Genomic DNA, 15,838 nt, shown 5'->3' on the forward strand with positions numbered 1-15,838 from the left:
TTAGCGTTGAAAACGTAAGAAATAACAGATAACCTGGTTCCGGGAGCAAGGCTTCCGAAGACGGCGATAAAAATAATATTAGACAAAAAATAAAGTATTATTTAGCTTGAGAATAATGTGTAGCATAAGTTTGTTAGAGATTTTCGTGTCTTACAATGGTTGTTGAAGCTACTATTTATAATCATACTTAGGGAACAAGATCTTACGATCAAACTCATTTTAAATGACAATATGGGGGGGGGGGGGGGGAGGAGCTATTGATGAATATGTAACGGCGGGACGTGAATGCCAAAATTCTTTGCAAGGCATGCATATTTAATGCTGAGGAATATTCATCCTTAAATGCTATCCGGTGACAAATATTAGTTTGCTTCCGTTGACCGTATTCCCTTCGGGATCTATCCGGTACCAACGGAAGCGGTTGTCCCCGGTTTTGGTTTCCAATCAATTTATCTTCCGTCTGCCTCTGGTTCCACGTGTCACCCCACTATTCGAGCATTTAATATAAACTGATTTTACCCTATACAGCTATATAAATTTTTCATTAAGAATAAACAAGGATTTTTTTACTTATATTGTTTCAAATTTAAGAACGAATCATGATAACAGAAGATTGCTCAAGTGGTAAGTTTTCTCCATCACGAATGGAGCAAAGTGAGGAACTAATGGAAAGTTGTAAAAAAAAATGAAGGAATCATTCTTGGTAGAACAAACTAAAAAAGCAATATCACATCAATTAGGACGGATGGAGTATGAATTGTTGTTTCTGTATCTCTGGTTTTCGAGATAACTATTTTTTATGTGAAGCTACTAGGCACATTATCCAGGAATTCTTGTTTTTCACTTACGGATTGTATCATTCAATTTTTAAATTTTATGATTTTAATGCATTTTTAAAAGAAGAAAATTATATTTCAATACTAATTTTGTAAATTTATAAATTGTAAAAATTTAAAGATTTATGTAAGCCCCAATTATCTAGATTTAATGCTCGCCCCGTTCCAGATAAACACCTTTGCCTTGCGCCCATGGGCGAAGCCAGGGTGGCGGAAGGCGGTTCCTTCTAAAAAATTACAATGTGTATACAAGATTAAAAAAAAAATTTTAAAAAAATATATTATCTGTTGAATATCCTAATTATTTTGTGTGTTTATTTTTTTATTTTTTAAATCACATTGGTGAAAATCATCCTTCTGCCGCGCTGCAACCTAACTTCTAAAGGTACATCTGAATATAATTATTACTTCCCCTAAATTAGATGACTGTCTATATATATGAGGTCGAAATATGATATCTGCACTAATCATCTAGCTAGCCATCCTAAATATTTTGATGAATAGATAAAAAATAGGTGCGGTAGAAAATGAATTGTAATAAATGGGGGGGACGCGGTTTTCCTAAATATGGAATACCGAGGAAATTAAGTCGCCGTTCCGTGCATGCATATATCCTCCGATCTGCAAAGCAAATTTTGCAATAAAATCAATTAGTGTAGTAGACTTTTGGAAGACCCGCAGCTTACCACCGAACGGCGTCGTATACGTCCTTCAGTAGTAAATTCCCACTCTTGCTACTACTTTGTAGTCTACGAGAGTACTGCCACTTAAGCGACCTCCATACTTGGCTGATCAGAAAATGTGGAAAGCCTTTGGACTGACGATGATGTATAGCAGCTTGTGGTCACTACAGCGACTTTTGTGGATGATCATACTACTGCTATTTTCATGTCACTTCTTGCATGCTTTCTATCTTCCCGGCGTTGCTCCTCGCGATTTTCAAACTGTAAAAAGTTTTCTCCTCTCTCCCCTCTTAGCATTTTAAATTAAGTCGATAAATATTCTCACTTCTTCTTCGTGGAGACAAATATTATATTACTCCTTCCTTTTATTTATTTTGATATTATTTCCTTATTAGTCCGAACAACAATGACACATTTCTATATTTTCTTAACAAAAAGCTTTTGTAGCCATACTAATGTTATGACATGTTTAAGATCAAAGATCTAAAAGTGTTATAGCCACACAAATGTTATGGACACTACTTGCACCTTGGATCAGTCGGATTCGTCAGGTTTGTCATGTTTAACACCACAAGTTTAAAAAAATTTCTTTTCCTTTTTAAAAGCGTGTCAAGTCAAACTATGTCAAGCAAAAGTGGAACGAATGGAGTAATTAATATAAAGATGATAGCCAAATATTGTCTTGTTAGGTATTTGTCCTGATTTTCTTTAACGTATTTGATTTTCCTATTCCTTGAAGAAAGGAAAATATATTTAACATAGTTGATTTTTACTTTTATAAAAAGAAAAATATAATTTTTTCATATTTGGCTAGTCCTTTGGGGTTTGAGAGTTGTGTTTAGGAGGAGAATTTGTGAGACAAGTGTTAGCTTGCCACTTGTGTGTTTCTATTTGTGAGGTTGTTCTCTTGATATTTTGTACTCTCTTTTATATAGTGTATTGCTCATCTCCGCTTATGGACGTAGGTCAATTGACCAAATCACGTTAAAATATTTGTTGCTCTTTTGGTGTATATATCTTTTGTTGTCTGATTAATCATCATTCAAGATTTGCTTTACTAGCTTCCCGCATGACATCTGTTTATTTCGATCCTAACAAGTGGCATCAGAGCGAGGTTCAAGACATGTTCGTCTAGGCGGATTTAGTTCTATCCGCAACCTATTTGTCGGTAATCATGAGTTTTGTCTGAGAAATTTGACCGAAGTGCTACTGGTATCGAGACAAACTTTGTGGTGGAGAATAAGAGATATGACATGTTAAAGGTTATGAAGAAGGTGGATTAAGTTTATTTTTTTATAAAATTTAGGCCAAGGGGGGAAATTGTTAGCGGAATAATGTATTTAAAAGCCGATAACCGATAAGCCGAACCGTTAACAGTAAATAACCGCCTGATCCGCCCAATAGCAGCCCTAGGCGTTTGTTCTGATTTTCTTATAATATTTTATTTTTCTATTTCTTGAAGGAAGGACAACATATTTACCATAATTGGTTTTTCTTTTTACGAAATGAAAAATATAATTCTTACATATTTGACTAGTCCTTTTTCTTGGAGGAAAAGATTTTGAACTTCTATAAATTGAGGATCTTTCTTTCTCATTTAGTAACATCCGCAATGTTGCCATAAAAGTTTTGAGAGTTTTGTTTAGGGAGAGAATTTGTGAGACAAGTGTTCGTCTACCACTTGTGTGTGCCTATTTGTGAGGTTGTTCTCTCGATATTTCGTATTCTCTTTTATATAGTGGATTGTTCATCTCCGTCTGTGTACGTAGGTCAATTGACCGAACCACGTTAAATGTTTGTGTCTCTTTTGGTATATTTCTCTTTTGTTGTCTGATTTATCGTCATTCAAGGTTTGTTTTACTAGCTTCCGCATGACACCTGTTTATTTCGATCCTAACATGTTTGGTACTGAAACATTACAAGTTCCCTTGCACTGTATGATGGTTTGGCAGATGTAGTGTGTCGAAAGCTAGCATGGTTGCACCCACAGTCCTAATCTTGAGATACATATACCTATATCTATTCTGAATTGGTACTTGTTGCCAAAATATTTTCACTGAATGCATGATACTGTGTATACTAAATAATTGTCTGTTTGTGATTACGAAAATGAAGGTATAATGTACACAAGAAATTTGATTTGGGGGATAATGACTGAGAAAAGCATTTGTTTGTCTTGTTTTTTATTTTTTAGTACTTTTCTTCAGAGGCATTATCAATTAAGTGCAAAAGTTTTCTCACCTAATCAAATGATATTTCCTGAGAATTCATGTCATGATTTTTTTTTTGCCTTTGTTTATGCCTTGTTCATTAGGAAATACATTCAGTAAACTTGGAAATATGCTTGATAGACATTCTGGTTTAGTAACTTTATCGATACATCAAGGCAGTAGCAGATTTAAAGCTTCGACAGTCGCGATCATAGCCACTATTTTAGGTTTCATTCAACAATATATACATAGTTTGAAAAATCTTTAAAATATTTTAATTATACCAAGACTGCACATATTGCCACAAAGATGTAGAGGATACATTGCTGTTTTGCACCAATTGACTTAAAATCTAGGATCCTCTCTGCATAGAGTTTGATAATAGTAGTACTAATTTACATTAAGGTGTTTTTATATTTAATATGGTTCTGCTTGTGAATAAACCTACCAACTTCTTCACAGGGTGATTCTCTTCATGTTAAAGTAAACAAGCTTTCATCCACGAAGACACAGCTGCCATACGATTATTACTTCCTGGGCTATTGTAAACCTCCAAAAGTTTCCAACAGTGCAGAGAATTTGGGAGAAGTTCTTCGAGGTGACCGCATTGAGAATTCTATCTATACTGTGAGTGTCTTTTAGCTATCCATCCATTACTAAAGAAAATTATGGTATGGCTTGAATGTAAAATATGATACAGTATGTTAGTTCTGAGCTAATTTTGAAAAGTTCTCCAGTTCAAGATGAGAGAGACAGAGTCCTGCAAGGTGGCATGTAGAATCAAACTTGATGCAGTTTCTGCTAAGAATTTCAAAGACAAAATTGATGACGATTACCGAGTTAACATGTAAGGGTGAACAATTAATTGAGACTCCCTTTGTTTCACTTCAGTCATTTTGCTGATTGTGCTGTTTTATTTCTACTAATGTGGTGATGGACTTGTGGATACCTAAATACTTTTGCCTAGATAGTTATAAGCTTTGAAGTTAGTTTTGTGTCACCTGTACAGGATTCTGGACAATCTTCCTGTGGCAGTTCCTCGGCGAAAGCTGGATGGAAGCGGAGAAAAAGTTTATGAACGTGGATTTCAAGTTGGATTTAAAGGGAGATTTGCTGGGGTCTGAATCTTACTGTTTCGTTGTTATCTCTGAATGTTGTTATTTGTTTGTTGACTGTAAAAGTTGGTTTTGCAGAGGAAAGAGAAAAGTTATTTTATGAATAACCATTTGAATTTCAAGGTTATGTATCACGAGGATCTTGAGACGGGCACTGCTCGTGTTGTTGGTTTTGAGGTTATTCCCCTCAGGTTTGAACAACTCTCAAGCTTTCACTACTTGAATGAAAGTCTTCTTATACCACTTCCCTTCTCTCTCTCATTTTCCTTTGACCTTTTTTCTGTTATTCTCTTTTGTGAAACGATGATTAGGCATTCAAAAATAGAATTAATTTTGCATGCTTAGTGATGAATTCAGAATGTGGAGTGGCAGTGGTCTCCTGTAACTGGTACATTAGTTTATTGTAGTTCTAGGACATTCACGCTTCCGAACTTTCGTGATGCAGCATTCAACTCTAGGCTTCTGCTGGTTTTTCATAGTTTCATGGCCTGTTTAGCATTGCTCATAGTTTCTACTTGCTCAAGTTTATGCACTTATTTGAGTCATAGAAGTGTTCAAGGTTTTGCACTGTCTAATTTGACTATGTTTCCATGTAATTTGGATCCAGTAATATCAAAAGTCCTACAGGTTAATTGGCCCTGATCTTTGATTGCATTGCATCCTTGCATGATGAAATTTAAATGCATAATTTTCTTACTAGAAGGTTTATTTATTGGTGTGCTTTGGCATTTCTATGCATATCTTTTAGAGATAACTGCCTTTTCTCTCTCGCTATCTCTCGTGTTCTGAGATCACATGCTGATTTGAATCAGTTTTAACCATGACTACAAAAAGTGGGATGAACAGAACACTAAACTTACGACATACAAACCTGGGAAGCCAACTTTATTCCGGACAAACTCTGTACCTCAAGAGATTATTGCAGACAAAGAACTAGTGTTTACATATGACGTTTCATTTGAGGTATATTGTTTTGTCAATAACACCTCCCTTGTCCTTCCCCTTGACATTCAGCTTCTTATTGGGCTTTATCTTTTGCCAGTCCAGTGATATCAGATGGGCGTCCCGTTGGGACTCATACCTCCATATGAATGGAGATCAGATCCATTGGTTTTCAATAATCAATTCTTTGATGATTGTGCTTTTCCTATCTGGAATAGTAGCTATGATCATTTTGAGAACTATATACAGAGACATTGCCAACTACAACCAGTTGGAACAAGATGAAGCACAAGAAGAGACTGGATGGAAGTTTATACATGGAGATGTCTTCAGGCCACCTGAAAATTCCAGTTTATTGTGTGTGCATGTTGGGACAGGAATCCAAGTTCTCGGAATGTCCCTTGTCACAATGATATTTGCTTTACTTGGATTTCTTTCGCCTTCTAATCGTGGTGGGCTAATGACCGCCATGGTTTTGCTATGGGTGTTCATGGGCTTATTTGCTGGTTACTCCTCAGCTCGATTGTACAAAATGTTCAAAGGAACAGACTGGAAAAAAATGTCATTGCAAACAGCCTTTATGTTCCCTGCTTTTCTTTTTGCCATCTTTTTCGTGCTGAATGCTCTAATATGGGGAGAGAAATCTTCTGGAGCTGTACCCTTTGGGACAATGTTCGTCCTTGTGCTTCTCTGGTTTGGCATTTCAGTACCATTAGTCTTCCTGGGAAGCTTCCTTGGTTATAGAAAACCTGCAGTTGAGGATCCTGTTAAAACAAATAAGATTCCTAGACTGATCCCTTTGCAGCCTTGGTACATGAATCCTCTATTCACTACACTTTTCGGAGGCATACTTCCGTATGGTGCAGTGTTTATAGAGCTCTTTTTTGTCTTGACATCCATATGGCTCTACCAGTTTTATTACATATTCGGATTTCTCTTCATTGTCTTTACCATTCTTATAGTCACTTGCGCGGAGATAACCATTGTACTAGCCTACTTTCAGTTATGCTCTGAGGACTATCGCTGGTGGTGGCGAGCCTATTTGACTTCCGGCTCTTCTGCGTTATACCTATTCTTGTATTCCATCTATTATTTCTGTGCCAAGTTGGAAATCTCAAAGCTGGTCTCAGGTATTCTCTACTTTGGTTATATGCTGATTTGGGCTTATGCATTTTTTGTACTCACCGGGACTATTGGCTTCTTGGCATGCTTGTGGTTTGTTCGGAAGATATATTCTGCTGTAAAGATTGATTGATCACTGCCAAGAATAAACTCTTGTCAATCCCACGTCTGTAAAGATTGAATTTTTACAGAGACCAAAATGTTTGGAACAGAGAGATCTTTCTTTCTTTTTCTTTCCCCTCCACTTTTACCTTATGGAAATTGTGAGGGAGCTATAAACACCGGGAAATCTTATAACTTTTCTAATTGCGCCATTTTGATATCAAACAGTCATTTTCTGGGGTTTTTTTTATCCCAAATTAAATTGCTTAATTTCACCAACTTTACTTGTTGAAAAGGAATTATAGATTAGGTAAATAACTGTAAGAACGTATATAATTCAGGAGTTTTTGTATATATGACTAAAAAGGTTGCAATTTTATCAACGCCCTTGGGAGAATACGAAGCAGTTAACGCTTGTATACAATGAGAGAAAATGAAAAACAAGATCAATTTGAGTACTTCATACAGATCTAGGTCAGACAAGCTCTTGAAAAGCTTAACTGGATAAGTACCGTAACAAACTATTTTTTCCACCTTTAACTAATTAATACGAAGAAACAAAAAGAGAATAAATAAATAAAAAAACTACAGGTTATTTACCCGTAAAACGTTACAGTTGAATTTATAGCGTGATTTATAGACAAGCAAATCGACTTGATCCCAAAATGATAAATAAATTAAAGGCCAAATACATAGAGATCATCTTAAATTTGGCTCCAAATTTCATTTTGACACCTCAACTTACAATGTTTCCTATTAAACACTTAATCCCAACATAAACGGTGCCTATTAGGCCATCGTCTAACCACCAGTAAACAAAAGTAATAGCGTGAAATCAAACGCGATGACGTGGCAAAAAAAAAATCAAATAACAACACTTGTATTTAACCCAAATAATATATTAACAATATACCCACAAAAAAAATATAAACTTTTTGCCTTCTCCACCTTGCCTCTCCTATCGTCTTCTTCTCTAAATGAACCCCTCACAATAATCACTCTGCTCCTTTCTCTGTCAAATCTCTCTCACCAGTAAACTCTCTTTTAACCATTTTTTCTATTATTTGTCTAAGAGAACGAGTCTGAACGACAGTAGGTGCAGTTCCACACCGGTGCCGTTGACCCCTCTGGTTCCTCCGGCGAAAGCCCATGACTGTCATTTGTTTTAAAGCCATGATCATACTCCATTAATGGAGTCTTACTGGCTACTTTTCCGGTGGAACTTCCCAAGAACCTTTTTTGTCCCAAAATAAGACGCCAACCCTTGAGAGATTTATCCTCTATTTTAATTCTTTATCCTCTGTTATTTTTATTTTTTCTTTTCAATTTCATCTGGGTATTATTATGTTGGTGTCTTGATTTCTTCTTTAATGAGAAATTTATAAATTACCAGCTTGAAATTGCGAATTTGTGTGAATCTGGTCTAGAATTGTTTGAAGAAGCTGTGGAGTTTTGATATTATGATATGAATTTTTGTTTCTAATGGTGAAGAGGCGGTGGAGTTCGAAGTGATTTTCACAGTGATAGCTCGGTGGGAGATGAAGGTGCTTATGCTGTAAAAGTACATGTGAAATGGTGGAGGTGGGAATGAGGTGGTAATGAAGACAATGGCTATAGAGGTGGCCTGGTGGGGTGATATCTATAGAGAAGCCATAAAAAGGAGATGGAAGAAAAATTATAGCCTAATCTTCAATTGACACTCAATATTTTGTATCCATGCTCTCAAAAAGAAGTGTGATATACTCACTTTGCCACCTCAGCATTTGTGTCTTATAGGCACAATTTATGTTAATATTAAGTGTCTAATAGGAAACAGACTAAGTTAATGTGTTAAAATGGAATTTGGAACCAACTTTAAGGGGCCGTCTATATATTTGGCCTAAATTAAATAAAATGCAAGATTTAGCGTTGAAATCAAGATAATGTAGCAGACAACTTGGTTCCGGGAGCATGCTTGCGGAGGTAGCAATCAGAATATTAATAGACAGAAAATAAAATATTATTTAGCTTAGAATAATGTGTAGCATAAGTTTGCCAGAAATTTCCTGTCTTACAATGGCTGTTGAAGTCACTATTTATAGTTATACCTAGGGAACGAGGTCCTAGGATCACGCCCCTCTTAAATGAAAATAACAGGGGCCATTGATGAATATACAACGGCAAGCTATGAATGCTAGAATTATCTGTAACGGATTGTGTATTTAATACTGAGGAATATTCTTCATTGAATGCCATCTAGTGGCAAATATTCGTTTGCCCTCGCTAATAATGTTCCCTTCCGGGTCTGCCCAGTGCCAACCGAATTTGTTGTCCTCGGTTTTGCTTTCCACTCGCTTCGTCTCCCGTCTTACTTTCAAGTGACACATCTTTGTGACATCAGGAAGTTGGTGAAGATTCCTTTCTTGGCGGGAAATTTTCTGAACCCTTCTGAAAAGTTTCTGACGCTTGATTAGACGCATGTCTCTCCGCATTTAATACCCCGAATACATGTTACTCCATAATTTAGAAATATTTTCGCCGGTTCTCGAGGTAATCAAGGCCACGATTTTAGTTGTATATTCCTTTACTTATACTTCTTCTTTTACACTTCACAGTTCTTCAAACTCTCTCAACTTCCTTGCATTCAACTCATTCCTTCTTTCAATCTTCTTTAATCTTCTTCTTCAAAGAACTCTTATAACCTTCTGCTGATCATGGCTTCTTTTTCCAAGAACTCAGGTTCTCTCTTCGGTAGGGGTACGAAGGAGAACACAGAGAAAGAAATCACCGTTGATGCTGACTCCCCTATGGTGATCACCATCATTCCCACTTGGGCTGTTGGCCTATGGCTTCATGTTCTTGCACTTGGGCTGTTGGCATATACCCTTCTTCCACCCGCCCTTCCAGCATTCCTGCTATGAAGGAGGATTGTGATTGCCATGATCTGAACATCATTGCTCCCGAACTGGTGGAGCGAGTAACCTTCTCTAAGAAGGGTTTCACATATACGTACCCATTTACTTTGGGTGCGTTTTCTTTGAGCGGGGGAATTGACACCGTGATTTTGGAGATGTGCCACAAATACCAGATTTGTTTGGCACATTTGGGCCCTTCGGTATGGTGAACGATGGCCTGTCTACGGCGGCTGTGCTAAGAGACAAAGGAGGAGCTCACCTTGGCTCGCATGATGAATCTCTACTCCCCCAAGATTTTTCGTGGGGGAGTAATACATTTTAGCAAACGTGGCCACCATACTCTGCTTACTAACATGATTGACGACAACGACCGTGGATGGATGGAGCGGTTTGTCGTTGTTGCCACTAGTGATATCATCCCGACCACAACTCTATCTTTCCCTGAGTCCTGGACTTGTACACGTAAGTTCAAAGTCTGTCTTTTTTCTGAAAAAAAGATTGTTTCATGTCGCCGCTATTCCGTCTCTTTTTATTATTTCAGCAACTCGGTGGACACCACCAAGGGTTGAAGGCTAGGACCAGTGGGTTCAGAAGATTCTGGATATTACCACGCCTGAGACCTGCCGGTGGAAAGAACTAGCCCCCAAATACAGGTGGAAGGCCAAAAGTCATGGTAAGTTGACTTGTGAAACTGATTTTGTCCTCATCTCATTTTTGTACATAAGAAAATTGGTTAACCTCTTTTTTCGTTGAATTCAGGTCTCCTGCAGGGCTCTGTTACTATCCCTGAGGAGGATGTTATGGCTGATCCCGTGGAGGCTGCGAGGTTGCTAAATGAGGCTTTCACCTGGACTGGAGCCACCGGATTGGCTTCGGGTGCAAGCGCTTCCTCTCGCAGTCCCCGGCCGGAGAGCAAGCAACCAAAAAAGCGGCATTCTTCCTCGGCCAAGGGCAAGAATAAAAAGGTGAAGAAAGCCGCGCCCGAGCCAGCCGCAGTCAGCATGATGATTGGTGATGATGGGGAAGCCAGTGATGAGGGGGCTTCCCTACAAAGGAGACAATGACCTTCATCAACTCAACAGAATGCTCAATCTGAAGAGCTTATAACCCCAACTGGGGACGATGCCCAAGCGCTCTAGGAGAGTTTGACATGGTGGACAATGCCAATTCTCCCTTTCCAGTCCCAGTTGCTGCTCCTGGTACTATGAGGCTGAGTACCGGGCCTTTTCCGTCTTCGGTTAGTGAGCAACCAACAACCAATACTACCTTTGTCGTAGCTGCTTCTCAACCCACAATAGAGAGTCGTGTGTCTAATCAAGCGTCAGAAACTTTTCAGAAGGGTTAAGAGAATTCCCCCCCAAGAAAGGAATCTTTACCAACTTCCCGATGACACAAAGATGTGCCACCGGAAAGCAGGGAGACAATCTATATAAGTTAAAATCAGTTCACATTAAATACTCGAATGATAGAATGACACGTGGAACCAGAGACAGACGGTAGACAAAAGGAGTGGAAGCCAAGACTGAGGACAACAACTTTGGTTGGCACCGGGCAGACCCCGAAGGGAACATTGTTAACGAGGGAAAATGAATATTTACCACCAGATGACATTCAATGAAGAATATTCCTCAGTATTAAATACACAATCCGTTATAGAGAATTTTGGTATTCATACCCTACCGTTTTATATTCATCAATGGCCCCCATTATTGTCATTTAAAATGGACTTGATCCTAGGACCTTGTTCCCTAGGTATAACTATAAATAGTGACTTCAATAGCCATTGTACGACACGAAATTTCTGACAAACTTATGCTACACATTATTCCAGGCTAAATAATACTTTATTTTCTGTCTATAAATAAGCTTATTGATGTCTTCAGAAGCCTTGCTCCCGGAACCAAGCTGTCTTCTATCTTATCTCGATTTCAACGCTAAGTCTTGCATTTTATTTAATGTATTTATCATTTTAGGATCAAATAGATTTTCTTATCTATAAACCACATTATAAATTTAATTGTATCGATTTACGGGTAAAAAATAATACTGCTGCTACGTTGTCATGGCATTATTTATCATACACTTCCCCGAAAAGAGAGTGTATTTTCTTCTTATCTTTTTCTGAAGCCAGCGGCTTCAGGTAATTGGCGAGTTCCACTAGCCAAGACAGCAGATGGCACTCGGTAGATACCGAGAGGGAGACACTCCTCCTCCTTTGGGGATTTGAAGAAGGGGCGAATAGTTGTGCCCCAAATTCCCATGGTCTGGGGACTGGAGATGAGGGACATCTCATCGCGGGTGTCTGCGGCCGGCGGGGGTGATGTAGCAGTTGCTGGTGATGAAGGTATGGCCGGTGGGAAGGAGATGAAGCTGATGGCATTTAATACCCTAAACACGTGTTACTCCACGATTTAGCAATATTTTCATCGGTTCTCGAGGTAATAATGGCCACGATTTTAGACACCTATTCCTTTACTTATACGCCTCATTCTTCTTCTTTTACACTTCACAGTTCTACAAACTCTCTCAACTTCTTTGCATTCAACTCTTTCCTGCTTTCACTCGTCTTCTTCAGAGAACTCTTCTAACCTTTCGCTGATCATGGCTTCTTCTTCCAAGAACTCAGGTTCTCTCTTCGGTGGGGGTCCGAAGGAGAACAAAGATAATGAAATAACCGTTCATGCTGACCCCCATACGGTGAGCATCATCTTTCCCAAAAGACTCAACATAACCAAGGACATCGAAAAGAAGTTTCCTTCTTTAAGTTCTCGCACTTGGGTTATTGGTATATACCCTTCTTCCATCCACCCTTCCAGCATTCCTGCTGTGAAGGAGGATTGTGATTGCCATGATCTCAACATCATTGCTCCCGAACTGGTCGAGCGAGTAACCTTCTCCAAGAAGGGCCTCATGTACGTTTATACGTACCCATTTACTTTGGGTGTATTTTCTTTGAGCGGGGGAATTGACCTTGTGATTTTGGATCTATGCCACAAATACCAGGTTTGCTTGGCACATGTAGGGCCTTCTATTTGGCGAACGGTGGCCTGTCTATGGCGGCTTTGCCAAGAGGGGAAGGAGGAGCTAACCTTGTCTCAAATGATGAATCTCTACTCACCCAGGATTTTCCGTGGGGGAGTAAAAATTTTTAGCAAACGTGGCTACTATGCTTATCTCACCAGCATGGATGACGAAAACGACCGTGGATGGATATAGTAGTTTGTCTTTGTTTCCAGCGGGGATATCATCCCGGCCACAACTCCGTCTTTCCCTGAGTCCTGGACTCGTAGACGTAAGTTCAAAGTCATTCTTTTCTCAGAAAAAGGTTGTTTCATGTCGTTGCTGATCCTTCTCTTTTCATTATTTCAGCCACTCGGTGGACACCATCAAGGGTTGAAGGCTTGAACTAGTGGTTCACAAGATTCTGGACATTACCACACCTGAGACCCACTATTGGAAATAACTGGCAGCCCAAAATACGTTTGAAAGGACAAAACATCATGGTAAGTTGACTCGTGAAACTGATTTTGTCCTCATCTCATTTTTGTGTATAAGAAAATTGGTTAACCTCTTTTTTAGTTGAATTCAGGTCTCCCGTAGGGCTCTATTACCATCCCTGAGAAGGATGTATTGGCTGATCCCGCGGAGGCTATGAGGTTGCTGAAGGAGGCTTTCACCCGTACTGGCACCATCAGATTTGCTCCCGGTGCAAGCATTTCCTCTCGGAGTCCCTGGCCGGAGAACAAGCAACCAAAAAGGCGGTGTTCTTCCTTGGTTGAGGGCAAGGGTAAAAAGATGAAGAAAGTCACGCCCTAGCCAGTCACATTCACTGTGGTGATTGATGATGATGGGGAAGCCAGTGATGAAGGGGCTTCCCTACAAAGGAGACAACGACCAACAGAATGCTCAATCTGAAGAGCTTATAACCCCAAACGGGGACGATGCCCAAGCGCTCTAGGGAGAGTTTGACTTGGTAGAGAATTCCAATTATCACTTTCCAGTCCCAATTGCTGCTCCCGATACTATGTGGCTGAGTACCAGGCCTCTTCCATCTTCAGTTGGTGAGCAACCTACAACTAGCACTGCCTTTGCCGTAGCTGCTTATCAACCCACAACACTATCAGATTCATGTCCATCCACACCGGCCATACCTTCGTCACCAGCAACTTCTACATCACCCCCACCGACCGCAAACACCCGAGCGGAGGATGTCCCTCCTCCCCACTCTCTAACCATGGGAATTTGGGGCACAACTATTCGGCCCCTTCTGCAGATCCCCAGAGGAGGAGGAGTGTTGCTCTCTCGGTATCTACCGAGTGCCATTTACTATCCCGGCTGGTGGAACTCGCTAATTATTTGAAGTCGCTGGCTTTATAGAAAGATAATAAGAAAATGCACTCTATTTCAGGATAGTGTATGATGAGTAATGCCATGCACAATGCAGCGGCAGTATTATACTTGTTCTTTTTACTGTATATGTCCTTTTGACTTGCTATGACAGAGTTTCTAACTTGGTCTTTGCTTCATAGGCCAACTTTCTTGCTTCCGAGGGCCTACAGAAGTTGATCCTCGATAAAGAAAAGCTTAAGACCAAGAGGGATCAACTGTTGGCCGAGAGGGACCAAATTGCTGCTCGCCTCCCGATGTTGGAAGCACAAGTTGCTGAAGCCGGTGAGTTGGAGGCTCGGTTGCAGCAAAGTGAGCGGAAGGTGATGGTCCTCAGCAAAGAAGCCTCTCAGTTAAATGTACAGTTTCAAGAAGCGAAGGCTAAATGCTCTAAGGTCAAAAATGTTGTGCTTGTTGCTGGTGAGCGAGAGGCTGCCTCTTCTGAGAGATTGAATAACTTGGAGGCATCCTTGAACTCCAAATCGGAAGAGGCTGCTGCTGCCGAGAAGAAGCATGCCCAGATGGAGGATAAGTATAAGAAGGTCATGGAACATAATAAGGTTCATATAACCACTATCCATGACCTTGATCTTAGCCTTAGGGCCACGAGATCCAAGCGGGATGACCTTTCAACCGAGGTTGATCAGCTTAAATCAGAACTTCAGCATCGAGCAAATTCCATCATCATCGAAAAACACATTCTATGTACAACATGAGGAGAAAAACTTTGGAAGAGTCCAAAGCGGGCATCATTGATTTTGACGATGAAATCGCTAAGGCCCGAGAGATGGAGTCAACCGCTCGAAGGCGCCTCCTGGCTCAGCCCGATGCAACTGACTCTTCTGGTTCTGGTTCCGAGTTCTTGGGAACCGAGGAGGAACTTGAAGAGGACAATGATGAAGGCCAAAATCTCGAGCCAACGGCAGATCCGCCTACTATTCTTGGGGGTGCTGATGCTTCTTTCCCCCGAGTTCTGGGGGTGCTACAGTTTAGCTTTTTGCTTTCTTTTTCCTTTGTTGTTTTCTTTTTGTGTTTTTGTATTTGTGCTACTTTGAACGTTTGATATATAAAAGTACTTTTCGTTGAAGTATTTTGCAAAGTTTACTTTTTTGCGTCGAATTATGCAAGGCTTCGGGTGTATTTTTCCCCGATAGCATTTGGGTTCTAGCCATAAACTCTTCCGGAACCAACCATTTACTGTGAGGGTTTCATAAGACATGGCCCTCTTTTGTTTACGGTTCTCTTGAAGAGGACGTCCCTTGTTCATTCAGGCACTAGCATTTGAAGCATTTGATTAACTTTCAAATGATAAAATCAATTCATCGTTTGGACAAGAAACAAGATAAAAATAAAAGGACTTTATTTTATTCCTTCTATCTTCAAAAGTACATAAGCATTCATTTTGCTGTTTGAAAAGGAATTGCCATTACATGTCGCTAATTTGTACAACTTGTTTCTACGGGGCTGGCCGCGCAGTCCCCGATCCCGATGAAATACTTTTGTTCCCATTTTTCGTAGTCCCGATTTCTGTGGCAATCGGGTTGCCTT

At 39.7% G+C, this 15,838-nt stretch overlaps 1 protein-coding gene across 1 annotated transcript; it reads left to right on the top strand.

The window, feature by feature from the left end:
- Nucleotides 1-1,493: 1,493 nt before the first annotated feature.
- Nucleotides 1,494-7,119, top strand: LOC104098826 (transmembrane 9 superfamily member 7-like). Its single transcript, XM_009605654.4, has 7 exons — nt 1,494-1,782; nt 4,192-4,356; nt 4,467-4,576; nt 4,739-4,847; nt 4,923-5,035; nt 5,657-5,807; nt 5,887-7,119. Exons 1-7 carry the CDS (start codon nt 1,636-1,638, stop codon nt 7,039-7,041), a joined length of 1,950 nt encoding a protein of 649 aa, XP_009603949.1. The 5' UTR covers nt 1,494-1,635; the 3' UTR covers nt 7,042-7,119.
- Nucleotides 7,120-15,838: the final 8,719 nt, after the last annotated feature.

This window comes from Nicotiana tomentosiformis, chromosome 5 (genome assembly GCF_000390325.3).
Source record: "Nicotiana tomentosiformis chromosome 5, ASM39032v3, whole genome shotgun sequence".
NCBI classification, from domain to species: Eukaryota; Viridiplantae; Streptophyta; class Magnoliopsida; order Solanales; family Solanaceae; genus Nicotiana; species Nicotiana tomentosiformis.

Coding starts and splice junctions, on each gene's coding strand:
- LOC104098826 (XM_009605654.4), top strand. CDS start 1,636: ATGTGGAAAGCCTTTGGACTGACGATGATGTATAGCAGCTTGTGGTCA. Junction 1,783..4,191: donor CTCCTCGCGATTTTCAAACT/GTAAAAAGTTTT, acceptor ACTTCTTCACAG/GGTGATTCTCTTCATGTTAA. Junction 5,808..5,886: donor CATATGACGTTTCATTTGAG/GTATATTGTTTT, acceptor ATCTTTTGCCAG/TCCAGTGATATCAGATGGGC.